Source organism: Daktulosphaira vitifoliae, unplaced genomic scaffold (assembly GCF_025091365.1).
Source record: "Daktulosphaira vitifoliae isolate Bord-2020 unplaced genomic scaffold, ASM2509136v1 Scaffold_1, whole genome shotgun sequence".
NCBI classification, from domain to species: Eukaryota; Metazoa; Arthropoda; class Insecta; order Hemiptera; family Phylloxeridae; genus Daktulosphaira; species Daktulosphaira vitifoliae.
In genome coordinates, this window is record NW_026099572.1 from 80,889,249 (window position 1) to 80,908,909 (window position 19,661).

At 23.7% G+C, this 19,661-nt stretch overlaps 2 protein-coding genes across 2 annotated transcripts in view; both read left to right on the forward strand.

Moving 5' to 3' along the window:
- Positions 1–5,892, forward strand: part of LOC126895647 (juvenile hormone acid O-methyltransferase-like) — a 12,584-nt gene extending 6,692 nt beyond the window's left edge. The window contains exons 3-6 of the mRNA XM_050667773.1: positions 3,734–3,931; positions 4,006–4,305; positions 5,270–5,405; positions 5,542–5,892. Coding sequence (XP_050523730.1) covers positions 3,743–3,931; positions 4,006–4,305; positions 5,270–5,405; positions 5,542–5,717 — 801 coding nt within the window. The 5' untranslated portion in view covers positions 3,734–3,742 and the 3' untranslated portion in view covers positions 5,718–5,892. The remainder of the gene's footprint in view (positions 1–3,733; positions 3,932–4,005; positions 4,306–5,269; positions 5,406–5,541) is intronic.
- A 9,373-nt stretch (positions 5,893–15,265) lies between these two features.
- The window catches only part of LOC126895645 (juvenile hormone acid O-methyltransferase-like), an 11,116-nt gene continuing 6,720 nt past the window's right edge, over positions 15,266–19,661 (forward strand). The window contains exons 1-4 of the mRNA XM_050667771.1: positions 15,266–15,394; positions 16,894–17,088; positions 18,331–18,630; positions 18,794–18,929. Of these exons, the coding sequence (XP_050523728.1) occupies positions 15,302–15,394; positions 16,894–17,088; positions 18,331–18,630; positions 18,794–18,929 (724 nt within the window). The 5' untranslated portion in view covers positions 15,266–15,301. The remainder of the gene's footprint in view (positions 15,395–16,893; positions 17,089–18,330; positions 18,631–18,793; positions 18,930–19,661) is intronic.

Here is a 19,661-nt window from a genome sequence, read left to right on the forward strand (position 1 = left end):
AAACGGAGAAATTATAAAAATAATAAAGAAGTTGTATTTTGCTTTATTTTTACGTGTATAAAAATTTAAAGGGCTTAATACAATAATTTTCAATAAAAACTGTTTGTTACTATAAATGAATGCACTGTACTTCAAGGAACTTTCATCAGAAACAAAAATATACTTTTTTAAATCAAAGTTTCGCGTTGTTTTCAAATCTGCAATTAGACTTTATCTATCAGTTCTTTATTTTTTTTATATTATTACTAATTACATATAAAAATAATTAAAAGAAAAAAAGAATTGTTTTCAATTTATTACTGATTTGATTTTTAATATGTTAAAAATGATCAATCCAAATTTTCATTTTTAACCTATTTTTTTGGTTCTTTAAAATTTATGAACAATTTTTGATAAAGATTTATGAAAGTTTATAGCAAAAAAAATTGAATATATTACCATAACTTTTAGCTCAATTACAAATTTAAAATTGACATCTAGGCCAGTCAACAAAGGAAAAATTTCTTAAAAAATTCCCAACCAAATTTTGTTTTATTAATAGTTGAATTAAAATATGTATAATGACATACTAATAGTCTTCATTGATTGAAATTGAGCTTTTTTTTACAGCCTCGCAAAAGTTCAAAAATATGAGCTTTTTTAATTTTCTCAAAAAATATTTAACTTACAAAAAAAAGTTTCGTACAAAAGTTGTTTAAAAGACAATTATAAACAAAAAAATTATCTTATATTTTTTCATTTAAACAAACATTTTTCGAGTTACATTACATTTAATGTGAGTACTAAAATTTATATTCCATTTTTTTCATATTACGGTTGCTTTTTATAGATCATAGCTGGCCTCACAATTTCATACTGAATTTAAAAACTATAATTAGTTTTTATAATTAGTTAGTATTTATTCATATATTATATTTTAAAATCAAAGAACTGCTAATCAGGATATAATTAAAGAAATAAGAGTTGATGTTCCTTTTGGAATAATCCACCAATTTCTCTAAATGAAACACTATCTACAGATTTGCATCGAAGCGTTTCTTATGATAGTGATTTTAATCACTGTCAGATATCATCTATACTTATCTCATCTATGCCATGTCTATACTGTGCCTCGACCCCACTGTGCTACCGTTTTTTTTAATCTATATCTACCCTAATACAATATTCTAATTAAGCTACAGTTAAGAAGTTGTTTAAAATCAGTATTACTTTTAGTTAGAAATGAAAATTTGCTATATTCTAACCGAATTAATTTTAAGTAATTTATATTTTCTGACTTAAATGATTATTCAAAAGATATATGATTTATTTTATGAATTATATTGAATTTATATTCGTCACTACCTATGAATAAGTCTGTTCAATCAAAATATAATATTTTAGTTATGTAATTCTATTAAAACATGTATGTATAAAAATTTGTGTATATAACTGATTATCATAACAATAATTTATTAAATATTGCTCATTGATGGTCTCTATTGTTTATTAGATGAATATTATGAACTCATTGCAATTCTGACATTTTTTACAATTTCTCATCAATTAAAATTTTTATTATGTCTAATTAATTGTTTTATAGAATAACCAGTGGGTTTATTTTCTTGGATTTGTATATCAGTGATTTTAATTAGTGACTAGTAAGAATGTGAGTTCTAATTCTATTTTAAGCTTCTTTTTTTCTCAAAATTTACAATATACTTTTAATGACAGGCCATCAATCTCAAACAAAGGATAACTTATTTAGAAGTCTTCAAATCAATCTAATGTATTAGATAGAGTGTCAGAGTTAGATATGTATTAGATGTATATAAACCCAATTTATGTATTGAAATAGAAAAACTTAAGATTTTTTGGTCATTTATATAAAAAAAAAACTTGAATCAACAATTTACATGCAAGGAAAAAGTTTATTTGTTTGAACTATTATTTATTCCAGTCTTTTTATAATAACATATTTGAAATTTTTGGTTAAATTATACTTAAGGATTATTATACTCAACATGATATACAACTGAATATTGAATTTTTAATTTTCGATTTCCTATGATTAACAATAGTTGTAATTGAATAATATTGAAAATGGTATAACTTTTGTCACTACCAATGAGGAAATCAAATATATTCTTTCAATTATTACATGATATAATATCAAAATTAATACTTGATAGTATATTCTAGTTGTGTTGTGATTCATACTTCTATATTAAACAGTGTTTTAAAAAATATTGATTCTTAATCTTAAATTACTTTTAATGATATGTTTTTGACCACTGAGTTAAATGAAATAAAATAAATTCATTTATAAATAGAAAATCAACAAATTAAACCAAGATAAATAATACAGAATAATAAATAATTATGTTTTAATATAAATAGAAAAATATCTGTATTTTGTACTAACATAATCAGTTATATTTATTCTACAATCGTATTTATCCAAACAATTATTTTTAAATAAGTAATATAAAATATTAAATTGTAAAAAGTATTTTCAGTTATTATGATATTTTAGGATAATAGATAAACATAATATATAAATTTTTTTAATGTGAAATTTATTTAAAAATTTTTTCAATCAGCTTGAATCTTATAAATGAATGATACTATTTGAAGTATAATTTACTATTTCATTCTTATTTATTTATTTATCATGAATAATAACTGGTATAAAATGCTTGCTAATATGTTTTTTAATGTTAATTATTAATAATTTAAAAGTTTTTATATAAAAATATTTTACATAAAACAAAGAAAATTAAGTAGTTGAAAGATCACAAAAATATTAGCCAATTATAATATTTTTGTTTTATAGTAAAACTTTGTTTTATAGTAAAACTTTGTTTTACAAAGATAAAATAAATTAATTACTTTATTAGTATAAGATGGAGATATCCACTATCATTAATAAAAGAGGACTAGCTACCGAATTTATAAATATTATATATTTAGCTCCTCCAAAAATGTAGAAATAACTATTTATTATTTAATGAACATATTTTATACAATAAAGGAAATATATCATATCCTTCTGTAATTTTTTTTTTATTGTGATTATTATGGTTAGCCTACCGTTGAGAAAGAAGGATCTATCTTATAAGAAATCCACTAGGCTCATTTAGATTTTAATTAGGTTCTGATTAATTCATGTTCTTATTCATTTTAAAATTAAATTTTATCATATAGTTTCTCAATATAACTATAAAAGTAAAGGAATTTTTTTCTATTTTTATATGTTCAGAGTTTTATTTAAAGTAAGTTATAAGACAAATCTTATTTTTTGCCAGTAACCATTCAGTCTGTAAACTATTTTATTTATTCTTTTATTAACTTATTCATTCATAGGTATCTAAATGGATAGGCATCTAATGATCACAAAAGAAAATAAATTTAAAAATACTTATAGGCATAGTAAATAAATTACATGATATTATGATTGTATGAATCCCATATCCTAACTAATTTACATAATATTCTATCTAGATTAACACAGTATTTATGAAATACCTTTTTTAAAAATTATTTCAATCAGATTAAAATGAAAGGTTCACATGTGGATATATTTTTGATGATACTGATTTAGTATTCATTTGTGTGACAAAAATGGGTTTGTTATGGAAATTAGGTACTTCATAAGGTTTTCCATAGAATTCTTTGAAAGAAGCCATTATATATAAATAAATGCCTTTAAGAAAAGTATATAAAGAAATACAGTACCTACTAGTTTTTTTAGTTGTATAAAATGGAACATCCAGAACTGTATAATAATGAAAATTCTATGCAGCGTAGAGATGCTGCTGATGTTTTAACAAATTTTTTATCAAAAATGTTTTGGAAACCAAAAGAAATTGTTTTAGATGTAGGATGTGGTCCTGGTGATGTAACTTATGAAATACTTTACCCTATTTTGCAGGATAAAATTGAGAAATTGGTTTGTTGTAAATTAACTATTAATTCATTGCCTATTTAAAATTATTCACTATACATATTATTTTTACATTTCAGGTTGCTGTTGATAAATCAAGTATAATGATAAACTATGCTAAATCAACATACAATAGAGATGAAATAAAATTCAAAATTATGGACATTGAAGATTCTATTGATTGTTCATCATATTCACAATATTATGATAAAATTTTTTCTTTTTATTGTTTCCATTGGGTGTATAATAAAGAAAAAGCTATGGAAAATTTTTATACGATGTTAAAGCCAGGAGGAGAAGTATTGATTTTATTTCTATTAATAAATCCTATGGTTCACTTGTACAAAGCACTAGATGTTGAATGGCAAAAATATGCTAAAGTAAGTTGAATAATTGTGTTAATTACTTCTTAGTGTATGGATTTATGTAGTTGCTCTTAATAATATATTTTTGAAAAAATTTAATAATATATCTATCATGTAATCATGATATAACTTATTTTTAATAATCATATAATAACAATTAAATTATGCATGCATCAAAATATTTCTGCACAATTTTTGTAGTAAATCACTTAAAATAATTTTTGATACTAACAGAAGTTAGAATTATGCGTATAAAATATGCTTATGATACATTCATATTCAATCAAAATTTGATGTCCAAGTAGTATAAATAATAAATTATTTATATACATTTTTTAATTTTATAAAATACCTGTAAGAATACCATAACAGACAGTATCCAACAAATATTTTTTACTATTCCCCCTAACTAAAAAAATATTGTATTTTTACCATATAAATAATTATGATCTGGGTAACTATTCTTATTATCTCCCTGGGGAGATTTCTGAATTCTGGAATTCACAAAATTATTCTCTATATTTCCAAGCCAATTTTTGTTAAATAACTGGCATACTTAGTATGTTTAAAATAAAACTAAACTTTGATTGATAATATAATTCAAGATATTGATTAAAATTAGTCATATGCTGAAAAAATAATTTTATCCTTCAATAAATCTTATATCCAAAGAATACCTAGTATGTACTGTTTATCATCATTTACATTCATTATTTTCACTAAAATTTATATTGTTAGATAAATTTATGGGATATAATTATTATTTATAGTTATTTTTTTTTATGTATATAAATAATTTTAATTTAAATAATAATTTTGGGTAGTTTATCATGTGTTTACAGACAAAAATAATTTGTTTTGTTATATCAGTATTAGTTAATAATTTTTAAAAACATTCTTTTTACTTTTCTATTACTTAAATCAACAACTGCATTAAAATAATGTGATATTAATTTAATTTTTATTTATGAATTTTAAGGATATCAAACCAATGTCTATATCATTTCTTTCAAAAGAAGAAATAGAAGCTCTTGTTATAAATGCTGGATTCAGAGTAATAAAAATAGAAACTAATATCAAGACTTATACATTTCCAAATTTTGCTTCTCTCCTAAGTAATTATTTTGAACATTTCTGTATATTTATTATATCAGCTATAGCTTATGACAATAGAAAATTAATGTTTTTTTTTAATACAAATCTTATGAAAAAATAAATGCAGCCTAAAATTAATATAATTTTTGTTTTTAGGTGCTATTAGAGCTGTGGATAATATGTATAATGTTTTGCCAACACATTTACATGAAAAATACTCGCAACATGTTAAAAGTAAAATATGTGATGAACGAATGGTCAATATTTGTTCCAATACTGGAAAAACAACTAAAACATATTTACCAATTACTATACATGCAGTCAAAGATTAAAAAAATTTTATCTTACAATTTTATTTAAATTATTAATTTTTTGACATTGATATGTTTATACTTAGTTAAGTATGATCAAACTGTTTAATAATCAAATGTTAACCTCTTTTTTAACTTATATATATAATGTTAAATTATTCTTGATATTAAAATTAATTTTTAAACATAATAACGGTCTATTAAATAGTTAATGAAAATACATTATGTGTATTATTATGTCATTCATTCTGTCATTATGACAATTGAAAAATACATTATGCTTAGATAACTATTTCATATAGTTGAATTAATATATCTATTTTTTTTTCAAATCATTCCCATTACTTGAACCGTGTTACTTTTTATAGTAGCTACTTAGTAACTAAGTAAATACTTTTCCTATATAAAAAAATAGTAATAAATCTAAATTTTCTATTATTAAATCATTACATATTATAATCATTATAGTTAAAAAAATATATTTAATATTCTAAATCAACCAATATAATTATCAATATGTTTGATATTTTTAAGTTGAAATTTTAACCAAAAATAAATAAATTTATATGATACCATTGTAAAAGACAATGACAATCTTTAAATGACTGTTTATTTTTAGCAAGTTTTTCTATCTGAAATTAAATGGTATGTTTTTGGTATATGTAATTGAATAACTTATTAAAATAATAGAGGTCCAATTTTTTTTTTTAAATTTATTTTATTTTTTCTAAAGTAGTTTATCTTATCTGTTTGATGTTCATTTAAATGCAAATTAAAACAATTTATAATCGAAACGATTTTAGTTCATTATAAAAAGTGCCTAATTGTTCTAGTTGGGGGCTTTTCACCAAAAACTTTCATTGAAATTTATTAATTTAACATGACCACTTAATTATTCTGAAATAAAAATAATATTGAGTATTTTTTTATTGGTTTCTTTTAGTTCTAGGTTTTTCTCAATTTATTATGAATTATTTTTTATTTTCATCCCTTGTACATTATTAAAGTTATTTTGATTTTTTCAAGTGGAAACATTTATTGTTAACTAGTTTATTTAGTAGATAAGAGATTAATTAAAAACATAACTGGTCAATAATAACTTTTCGATCAGCATTTCGAAAGTTATTAACATGTTTATATCTAGATAGGTGGTTGGTTAGGAGTTCGGTAGGCAAATATTTAGTTTTAAAAATAGCAGTATCCACTCTTCATCTCCAATCATTAACATTAAATTGTTAATTACTTCCGAAATACTATAGTAGTTATTGATCAGTTGTTTACTTAATTAGATCAGTTCTATTAAAGTCAGTTAAATGTGTTGTCATTTGAAAAATTAAAGTTGTTATAGGTAATTGTAAGATAAAAGGGATGAACATAAAGACTTCGTGATTGATTAATTAAGAAACATTAAACTAAAAGAAACTAATAAGAAAATTATTAATATTATTTCTATTTTTAATTAAACGGACCATGATAAATGAGTCATTCTATATAATATTAAGTAATGTGATTTTTATTAACTTTTATATAGTTTAAAAACTACTTGAATAATAAAGTAGTATATCATACACAAGACATGTGATTTTCTATTTAATAATAATGAATTTAAAGATCAAAATATTTATTTAAACAAGAGTCCAATTTTGCCATTTTTAATGATAACTTGGGCTAAGCTGATATAAAAAATGTATATTTCGTAAATTAAATTATATAAACTCATTTAACGGTATTAAAAAAGAAAAAATTATTAATAAAAAAACATGACATAGTATGTCATAATCGTTATATCAATTATGTATTGAGGAAGGGAGATTACGATTGGAGCTCTGATGAGAAAATAAAAGGATAAGCTTAAATCAAAACTCACAAGAGACCATTAGCAAAACTTTCAAAAAAACTGAAAAAGAGTGACAATCATCAAAAAATCGTTTTAGAAAACTTTAAAAATATGAATAGCAATCGTTTTATTGTGTAATAATGATTTTCAGCTTTTTGAAATTTTACAAAGAACAAACTGAGTTGATTGTTTCCTATTAAAACACGTAACACAAGCACATATTTGGAAATTTCAATAAATAGCAACAGAAAATATTTTTAATCTTATAAAAAAATGTACAACTTTTTCCAGAATAAAAACCAAAACGTTTTATTTTCTATAGACCTTTTGATTTTTTAAATGAAACTTGGTGACAAGGTATTTTAAATATAAGTTAACATTTCGCTACCATGAACTCATGAGAATCCTTGAAAAATAACATCATTTGAATAATCTCGGTAGCCGTTTGAAAATCGTTGGTAACGTTCTCAAGACACCTGGTTTTGACTTATTGGTCTTTATGAATTCCTGGTACTAAAATTTTATTACTGACACCAATAATAACAAAATGTCATTTATTCAAATTCATAACGTTATAATTCATGAATCTTTGGAACGAAAGTATTTTAAATAAAAAAAATTGAGGATTACAATAATTGTAATTTCAAATGTTTAATTAAGTTGTGCTGAAGCGTAATGTACGATTTTATCAAAATAAACACCCTTATACAAGGGAATGCCAAGGAAGAAAATGATGGATTTACAGGAGTCTGTAAATGCACCACTATTAGCATATAAAATTAATTTTCAATAAAATATAAAAAAAATTCTACATTTTTAACAAATTATTATAAAAATATAATTTATAGTTAGAAAAATTTAATTGGGATTCACACCTTCTATTACAAATGTATTTTTATTTCTATATTATTCACTAACTAAAAAAAGCATTTTAAATCCTAATATAATTAATTTTTATTATTACACGTGATTTAATAAAAACAAAAAAATACACAAATAGACCGCTAAAAATAATTTGAAAACTTTTATTGTACCCACAATAGAAGTTTTAATAGTGTAATTAAATATTATGCATTCAATAAATTCACAAACCTACAATTACAATAAATGCATTAACATATACATAAATAAATACACACAGTACAAGTACTGATAAGATATTACATGGTACACTAGTATGTTATCAAAACTGTATTATTAATGCTTTAAATTTTCAATCCATTAATCATACTGAAGTTGTCAATTTCTGGCAGTGAAATTTTTAAATGTTATAATAATCATTATACGAATTCAACATTTTTATAATTTATTCTTCATAAATCAAAGAGAAATGTTTAATTTTAGGCTATCCTTTTTTTATTTTTGCACGTATAATAATTGTATCAATAAAATTAATTATTAATTTTATTGAGACAGCTGTCGAGAAATTATGTGAAAAAATACATTTCGTAAAATTTGAAATCTTTAAATGTCTTTTCGACATACAAAACCATATGCCACAATAAGCTTAAAATTCTAATTTTGAACATTTTGTTTATATTAGAAGAGCGGTGTGTGATTGAGGAAACAACATTACACGTCATCGTGCATTCAAATTTTTTCTCCGTTTGTATTTGTTCATAAAAAATTCAAATATTTATCTATAAATTTTAATAAAAAAGTTCAATTTTAACAGAAAATACAGAAATGAAAAAATACAATTTTTGTACAATTGCAAATAATTATCTGAATTTTCTACAGATTCGCATCGAAGCATTTTTTAACTTCGATGCGAAGCTGAGAAGGTATTGGTTTTACTAAGATGTGTTTTTTTTTTTTTGTGTCTGTTACCACTTTTTCTCAGCTCTCACCGAACGGATTTCTTTCAACGATACGTCAAAAGATCACAAATCGTATCTAGTCCAAGACATTACCCTTCAAAATTGAAAAAATTTCCCTCGTTCCCCGTAAATGGGGGAAACCTCCAAAAAAATTACAAATTTAAAAATCGCTAATTTTCGCAATTTTTTTTACTAAAAACTGCCGTAACTTTTTCAAAAATGAACATATCAATATAATTTTTTTTTATATAGATGCTTGATGTCTTTACCTATCATTTGGTATATTTTTTTTGTAAATCTGACACTTAACCTGCCCACAGGGGGGGATTTAAAATGACAACTTTTTCACAAAAAATTAACTTTTTCAACTTAACTTTTGAAAATGTTCCGGAAGGTCTGACACTTTTATATATATCTTAAATTAAAGCTAATGTAATATACTTTAATTTGAAAAAAAAAAATTTGACCTCTGGACTTGTCTTCACGGCGAAAATGGCTACCGAATGCTTTTTTCGTGTGAAAATTCTCGATTTTATTATTTATATTATATTTAACTTTATAATGCTATAACTTATTGAAAAGTTTATGGATCTACACAATTTTTTTATGACAAATAATATTTTTTAATAAACCCTGTTTCATTTACCATACTTTATCTTTATCGAGATATTAATAAGGAACCAGCAGATCAAGTAGCTTTTGGAATAAAACACCAATTTTTTTAAAATTAAACACTATCTAAAGATTTGCATCGAAGCGTTTATTTTTGATAGTGATTTTAATCACTGTCAGATATCATTTACTTGATCCAACTATGCCACGTCACCACTGTGCCGCGACCCCCCTGTGCTGGGTTTTTTTTCTTACTTACAACGTCATTTTTTAATAGTGATTTTAATCACTGTTATATATCATCTATACTTGTCCCAAACTATTGCACATACCTACTCTGCTAGTAATTTTTATGTGTGTGAATAAATTTCTTTTAGTCTATAGACTTTTTTCTTGCTCATCACTTCATCAAAAAAAATTTGGACTCCAATTGAAAATATATACCTATGCCTATACGAACATAGTGGGCTGTAAGGGCAACAAAATACATCTAATTAATTATTCTAAAGTTTCTGTTTCATTATTGTGCCGAGAAATAGTGTATTTTTAAAAATTTTATTTATTAAAATTTTTTAGTTATTGGTATCGGTTTGAAATTGGCTGTGATTATCGGATATCGACGCAGACTTATTTATAATATATTAAATGCATTACGACTTTATTATATTATTTATATATTTATAATACTCCAATTAGCATAATTTAATTTTAAAATTTAATAATGTTGAACAAACATTTATTTCATATTAATAACTTATTAGATGTCAATATCATCATTGAAATGCAATTAACATTCCTTTTGTTAATTTTATATGGGACATATAAGTGACTTAATAATGAATTTTTAGTTTAATTAAAAACATATAGTGTTTTAGACTTTTAGAAAAAAAATACACTCTTGTATCATGTTTTTTCAACATAATATAAAACAAATAAAATCTTATGATAATATCAATGTATTTAACACGTAGGTTATTGTCTTTGACGCACATTTAAAGTTTTAAACACAAAATATACGATTTATTATTTCTTAATTTGTAGCTTGAATAATGTTTATATATTGAAAGCTTTTACAAAAATGATATCATTCTGCATAATAACTTGAACCGTTTTTTCTTATGTTTCAATGTGTACGATGTATTTACATGTATTTATGGGGAGGATATAAGATGTTCGAAAATTATGATATAAATAAATATAAATGTATGATTAAAAAAATCATAGTCCCTTTCATTATTCCCAACTACATACAACCTCTTCTGGTCAACAACCCCCAGCATTCGAAAACTCTTCATTAGTTATTCTAGCCATATTTTCTTTAATTTACCCAAAGGCCTCTTACTTTCTGACTTTCAATTAAGTACGTCTTTTATTATGTCATAAGATGTTCATATGTGACCTAGCTATCTCATTTTTCTTCTCGTTAGTATCTGCCTCACATATTCTTCTCCTGTCAGTTCTTTAATTTCGTTATTTGATCATATGTCGTATTGTATTATCAGATCATTTTGTGCGGTCCAAAATTATGATAAACGAATTTTCTTACTAGGGTTCAGAAAGATATTATAGTTCTTAATAAAATCATAATTTAACGGACATAAATACTCAATTCGTCACTATTTTTTTAGCGTTTTTACAGCCGATGAAATGTTTTTTCTGTAACCTCCCTAAAGAGGAGATTTCTTAATCTTACATACTCCGAAGTCGAGTGTTTAGTCCGCTATCGGAGAGAGAAATGGCGACTTTAATTTCTGAGCTGATCTCTTACTCACCAAACCTCGAGCCCGTAAGATTGCACATGAGGCACTACGGCATTACCAACCCGTCACACTGAACATATAAATTTTTTCAAACTGCTTATTATAATGATATATTTTCTAAAATCTCTTATAAATATAAAACGTAAAAAGTATCATAGTGTTTATTTCAAAGAAACGTTTAACATAAAATTGTTAAAACATTTAACAGTTAAATAACGTTAAATTCAATTTTGAGACTAGTGCTAATGCTATAAATTGCGAGCATTGTTAAAAAAATTTGCAGGATTTTTAATTATTTTTTGTAAAAAAAGAAATATTTTGGACATTAACTAAGTTTGTACTGTGACTCACCTCGTTCACCGCAACACCGGTCCTGTTATAGATAACAAATCAATCTATTTTAACGTTAATCAATTTTTTAAATCCAAAATTTTCTAATTTAATTAATAAATTAAAAAGAAAAAGAAAGAAAAAAGAGATCTATTTTGATTATCGTCAAAAAGTAAATATGTTTATAAAATATTTTATTACTTAATAAAATAAAATTTAATAATTATATACTGGATATAATTTATAATATTAAGTAAATATAACTAAGCAAAGGCATAATAATAGTTACTGTAGGTATAAAATAATATTTTTATGCATTTTATTGAGCACTATTAATTATTTTATTGAGTATTATGTGTAATACGTTTATTCAACGACAATACTACAATTAAAAAAAAAAAATGTGTATTACTTATATAAGTTCATAACGAAAGGGTTAAGGAAATATCGAGCATAATTAGTGTAAATAGAATAGCAACATTTTCGTTTATAACTGGACTTGAAAAAACAAAATTTTTCTTAACTGCAATTATTAATGCTACTTGCACCATATTTTTTATGCTTTTTAGCTTCGATACGAAGCTAAGAAGGTATTGGTTTTACTATGAAGTGTTTTTTTTTTGTCTGTTACCACTTTTTCTCAGCTCTCACCGGACCGATTTCTTTCAAAGATACGTCAAAATATCATAAATCGTATCTAATCGAAGACATTACCCTCAAAAATTGAAAAAATTTTCCTCATTCCCCGTAAATGGGAGAAACCTCAAAAAAAAATTACAAATTTAAAAATCGCTAATTTTTTCAATTTTTTCAATTTTTTTTACTTAAAATTGCCATAACTTTTTCAAAATTAATATAATTTTTATTTTAATAGATGCATAATGTTATTACCTATAATTTGGTATATATTTTTTATAAATCTGACCCTAAAGCTGCCCACACACCCCCCTGTGTGGGGTGATAGATATAAAATAGAATAGATTATATAGAATAGATTTAAAATGACAACTTTTTCAATTTAACTTATGAAAGTGTTCCGGAAGGTCTGACACTTTCATATATATCTTAAATTAAAGCTAATGTAATGCACTTTATTATGGAAATTTGACTTCTGGACTTGTTTTCGTGGTGAGAATGGCTACCGAATGCTATTTTTGTATGAAAATTCTTGATTTTATTTTTTACATTTTTAACTTTATAATGATATAACTTATTGAAAAGTGTATGGATCAACATAATTTTTTTATGAGAAATAATACTTTTTAATAATCCCTTTTTCATTCGACATATTTTATCTTAATCAGGATATTAATAAAGAACTAACAGATCATGTAGCTTTTGGAATAATCCACCAATTTTTTAAAATTAAACACTATCTAAAGATTTGCATCGAAGCGTTTTTTTGTTTGATAGTGATTTTAATCACTGTTAGATATCATTATACTTGATCCAACTATGCTACGTCACCCACTGTGCCGCGACCCCCCTGTGCTGGGTTTTTTTATGTAAGGTTTTAAATTGTAACATGAAACACGCATAAATAAAATAATAGCAAGTAGTAGCAGGGCTAAAGTTAGAAATCACAAAGCTTGATGTAAAATCATTAGCAGGACTCTTATAATTTTTTAATAACTAAAATACTTTTTATTTTGCTTTCCAATTTGATTGGCGGGATCTTACTAAGTACAAGACCTGGTATGGGAACACTTTTCACACTTCTATATTTTGTAGTGGCCCTAAATGTAAACTAATCTTTCGCTCAATGAACGGAATATTCTATGACTAATAATCTATTCACTGTTAGTGTTATAGGCGCAAGAGGGTGACTTGGATTAGATTAGCTCTTTTAAAAATGTTTAGTATACTTAAAGTTAATAATGTCTTTTCAACTATTATTGCATTTTTAGATTTAGAAGTTATAAAATAGTATAAAAAAATTATTTCATTCAAAAAATTCAATAATTAAAATTGATTAAATAACATATTTTTTTAAAACCTTAATTTAATTTTCTACAATAGAAATAATTTATTTTTAATTAATAATTAGATAAAAAAAATGTACAAACAAGTTTGTTCTCATAATTTTTTTAATCCAATAAATCTTTCATCTGTTACAGAATATTAGAGTTTAGTAATTTGAGAACAATTTACTAGTGATATTTTGTTGTTAAGAATAACAGAAGTCTTGGTTTTCCATTTTGTTATATAAGCTAGTTTTTATTGACTAATGCATTATCCAATATACGGAAATCTTTAATACTAATGCTTTTTTTACATTCAATGTATGTCACCTGTGTGGAAAAATTATATTTTAAGTATCATAAAAAAATATTTATGGCCTATTAAAACATATTATTGCTTTCACTATTAAGAAAACTAAATTAATGATAAATTTTTACTTTAAATCAGATTTTTAAAATAAATTTAAAACACATACATTGGATCAAATAAAAAAAAAATATTAGAACAAAATACTTAATAAATGTAATTTTTCTAAAAAATGGCCAATAAAGTAAATAATTTTATTGTTATGAATTCTAGTTTTTCAGGAAAATTTTTTTTTTTAATGTAAACCTGAATCTTCAATTTCAAAAAGAACTGTTATATATTAAATATGTTTGACTTAAAACTAAAGTTTAATAAATATTCTGAATTTTAATTATTAATTAATTATATTTTGGTATGAATCATAATTATATTTTTAAGAAGTTTAAATGCAATAAGTTTTTTATAATTATTACTATAATACAAAATAAGACATATATATTATTCATAATACAGTTGATTTCAGTACTTAATTCTTAGTTAATTTTTTTAATACTATAGTAAAGCTCTGTTAATATAAAAATAAATTATTTATTATTTGATAAATATAAATATAGCAATCACTTTAAATGTATATTCTATCATTAAAACGATTAAATAAAATATTATGAGGACTTAATTTTAAAATCATGCAGACTTATCTTCCTGCTTACGTGGATATGAAAATTTAAGTTTTATAAAAAATATAAGAACATTCTGTATTTACTATGAAAAAAGTTAAAATTAAAATAACTATTTTTAAAATTAATTGTGTTATACATAGTTATGTATAATTATAATATTTTTGTATTATTCTGTGTAAATAACAATTATAAATTATGATGTTCAAAATATACATAAATACAGATACAAAATGTATTTATCAATGTCTCTATATATTACTATTCATAGATAATTATTTTGGTTTTAACTTCCTTCACTATGTTTTTAAAGAATACAAGCTTATTATGTTTGTTTTTCTATATTTGGTCATCAGAAGCTTTAGAGCCCATAGAAGATGTGTCATCTTCACAAGTAAGTATATCTTAAAGTTCAGCAATATTTAAAATAACTATCATGTAAAACATAATTACTTATCAAATAATTAATTAATTATTAACATCAAATTAAAATAAATGGCTAAAAGTATCTATAAGTGTCTTTTACTTTCCCTAAAATTAATTTTTAAAAATCATGATTCAAGCCGGGGATTTTCTCTTAAATTAAACAGTTGTTTAAATTATCTTCATCAAAGGTCCCAAAAATATTTATGCCTCCAAAAAAATTAAATTGTTCTAACACAAATTAGTCATTGAACATATAAGTTTATAGTAAATTTTCATAGATAACTTTTCCCCATTCTATCTCAATACTGAAGCGTATACAAGGAGAATATAGAAACAATGGTATTTTTAAAATTGGAAATTTTTGTGACAAGTATAGGTTATAGATATAAGATTTTATACTTGAAAATTATCATTGCTTATTTGAGCACTATAATTGAAGTGAAAAATATAGTAATACTATCTACTAAGTAATGAAATCGAAGTCGTGATTTCATTACTTATCATATAATTTTGTTTATTTTTGTATCTGTGGTCAGTAGCATACGTAGGTGTAAGATTTTTAACGTTTTAATCCCACCTCCATGAAATAAGTTCAGATGTATAGTGAGGGTCTGTCGAGTTTATCATCAACTTTCAATGAAACCTCTACCCGAACTAAAATCTTACGTGCACTACTGTCTGTGGCTGGATAAAGTTTTTCATTTTTTAAGAAAACTTAAAATATAACTATTTAATACTGTGGAATTATCATTTATATTTATCATAACATTATTATATAGGAAAAACTGTGTAAGAATATGTATCAAACAGTACTTTTATCTTATAATTGTACTTAAAAATTTGTATTGTACAAAAATAGTGAATCGCGAGTTTTTAAATTATTATTAAATATTAATTTAAGACAATGGAATTTTCAGGGTTTTTTTAGGGGAGGTGATAAACATAAAAAAAATGTTTAATACCCCATCCAAATTACATCTTTATCATATATTTATTTTCATCATCGGGGTTTTATCTTCTATATCTTCTCCGTAAGAATGTTCATGATTTAAGAATTAAGAAATTATTTAAGATTATTTTTTTTCATAGTATTTTCGTGGAAATAAAGGTAAATTTGATGTAATAAAAATTGTTTTTGAATTCTAGGCACTTAGATCACTTAGCTCTGCAATGATTTATTTTAGAACATTATGGTATAGAATTTCGTCGGTTTAAAGTTTAATTTAAACATTTTGATTTTAATATATTTTGTAAAATAATTAATTAGTTTATAAAAATAGTGCAACATGTTTGGAGGTATATAAAAATGGACCCCAAGCAGTGAGGTATAAGAAATTCACTACTTATCTCGCCAAAAAAATTAAAAATATTTATCAGTTCCAATTTTAATGAAATATCACTTAAAATAGTGAATTAATTACTAAAAATTACTGTACATTTTATTGTTATTTGTCTATTTTTTCGTAGAACGATGAAAATATTCCTATGATGTATGTAAATGAAAGTATCTTACAGCATCAAATAGCTTCAAATATTTTAACAAAATTTCTACCAAATATGTCATGGGAGTCAAATGAAATAGTTTTAGATGTCGGATGTGGACCCGGCGATGTAACTAAAAAAAGGCTTTATAGTGAAATACAAGATCAAATCGAAAAATTGGTGAGTCACAAAAAAAAATAGTATAAAAATTTCTTTTACTGAACATTATTGAAAGAAATGGAAAAATATTCTTAATCAGAATTTACAAAATGAGTCACAAAGTTATGACAAAATGAATAAATTTTTATTCAATTATTATTTTACGTTAATTTATTTTTTAAATAATTTTCATATTTAGTTATATTTATACGAGGTAAAAAAATTCGTCTGTAAATTAAAGGGAATAAATAGAGAGGAAAAAATATAGGACGTTACAAAAAAAAACTTTACACCTACAACTTTATCACAAATTTTACAATAATATGTAATAGAAGTTCTATTTTTGGAACTTATATTTTTTTAATTTTATTAGAATATCTCTAATCATTGTATTTTTTATTAAATACAAGGGGCCAACCTAGACGGGATACCATAGTGCATAAATATTCATAGTCAAAATAATGAAATGTCAGAAGTACATTTTTATTTCAATAAAATGAGGTCAAATTTTTATATAACCCTGTCACTTAGTCGAAGTTAGAAGAATAAATGTGGAGGACTATATTAATAATTCCCCCCAAAAAAACAATTTTATCTTACATTGTATAAGTTTTCTATATTTTTGGGAAGGCCAATTTTTTTTATGGGAAGGCTTGATCATCGAATGCAATCTCTAACTACGCCAAGGTCTCCTACTCATGAAAAATTTCTAAGCATATAACTAAAAAAAGGTATAAATAAAATATAGATTAGACTGAGCGACTAATTATAATATCTAATTCAGCCCATGGTGATGATATAAAGATTGACAAATATATACTGAGGGTATTTATGCTAAACAGTTAAAAAATTATTAATACTTGGTATTGTGGCACAGGCTAAAAAAACTACGAGACTGTTTCCGTTTAATAGTCACTCTTAAACTTAAAGATCTTGAAAGTAAAACTTACTAAAATTTTGACAGAAATATTGTTAAATGCAATTAGTTTTCCTTGTACATGGTGTTTAGTATCAAGAGATGTAATGTATACCCGTGGAGAATATAGATTAATTGAATACTGTTGAAACAATTTTTACAGATTGCAAAATAAAATATATTTGTTTTGAAATAGAGCTTTTTGATATTTTATGTCAGGCTTCTCTTAACTAAATTTAAAATTATTTTCCTCATTTTATAAATGAAAATTGAGTTATAAATAAGCTTTTGAGTTTTTAATTATCTATAGTACCATAAAATAACTAATAATGTATGTTTTTGTTTAGATTGCTGTCGATAGAAATGAAGAAATGATAAAATTTGCCAAACATAGTAATGAAATAACTAAAATAGAGTTCAAAACAATGAATATAGAAGATTCTATTAGTTCTTCGTTTTATTCAAACCATTTCAACAAGATATTTTCATTCATGTGCTTTCATTGGGTGTCTGATAAACCAATAGCCCTAAAAAACATATATTTAATGTTAAAATTTGGTGGAGAAATCTTAATGACTTTTTTAACTAATAATCCATTTTTTCAAATGTATAAAATATTGGGTCCTGATTTTGATGAATATGTCAAGGCAAGTTTTTTAAGTAAAACTAAATCTAGTGAAATTTTTTTTATAAATTTCTGTTTATATATTTTAGAAGATACGTGGTTTATTATTGTGATACCAAAAGTCTGATTAATTTTATACTGATCATTTTATTTATATAGAATGTTTTTTGTTCATATATTTCTAGAAAATCATGCCTGAACCAGTTTTATTTATACCTAAAGAAGAAATGAAGTCATATTTCGAAACAGCTGGATTCCGAGTAATTGAAGTTTATATTCACAATAAATCAATTGAATACCTAGAAATAAAGCATTTTATAGGTAATTATAAATTATTGTTAATGCATATGTTATATATTTTTATAGAGTAAATATTGTTATAATTAGAATGTATATTACTTTCTAATAAATTGTAATTATACCATAATTATTACGCTTATTTGATATAAGCGAAATTTTATACAAAAATCAAATTTTGCAATTATGGCGTAAGCAATAATTTATTGCATAATCAACTTTTGTTAAAATATTCGTTTTTTTAAAAGTATAATTGTTATTATACCGATTCCTGAGAAATAATGTAGGTGACACATTGATACTTTTGTTTGTAGGGGTGCTGGTTATTTATTAAAAAAAAATAATAATAACAAAAACAACGATTGCGAAATGGCGTTGTTCGATGATGATTTTTTAGTACAATTGCTTAGTCTTCTCGGTATTAGATTGTCAACGTACGTAAGATGAGGACGGTTCATTGTCGAGGTGATTACTTACAGGCGATGGGACAACAGATTGTCATAGTTTCGTGGTGTTAGATGAATTTTGTACTCTCCTAAACAGCGTGTAAATCGTTGGTTGGTAGGGTCATAGGAATAACGATAGCTGAACAGAAAGATAGGCACAGATAGGTGATCTTAAGTAACACAGATCGGTTGGGTTTTTATTAATTTTTGAACGAAGTATATAAAATTGACAATTTTTAGCTTCGATGCGAAGCTGAGAAGGTATTGGTTTTACTAAGATGTGTTTTTTTTTTTTTTTTTTTTTTTTTTT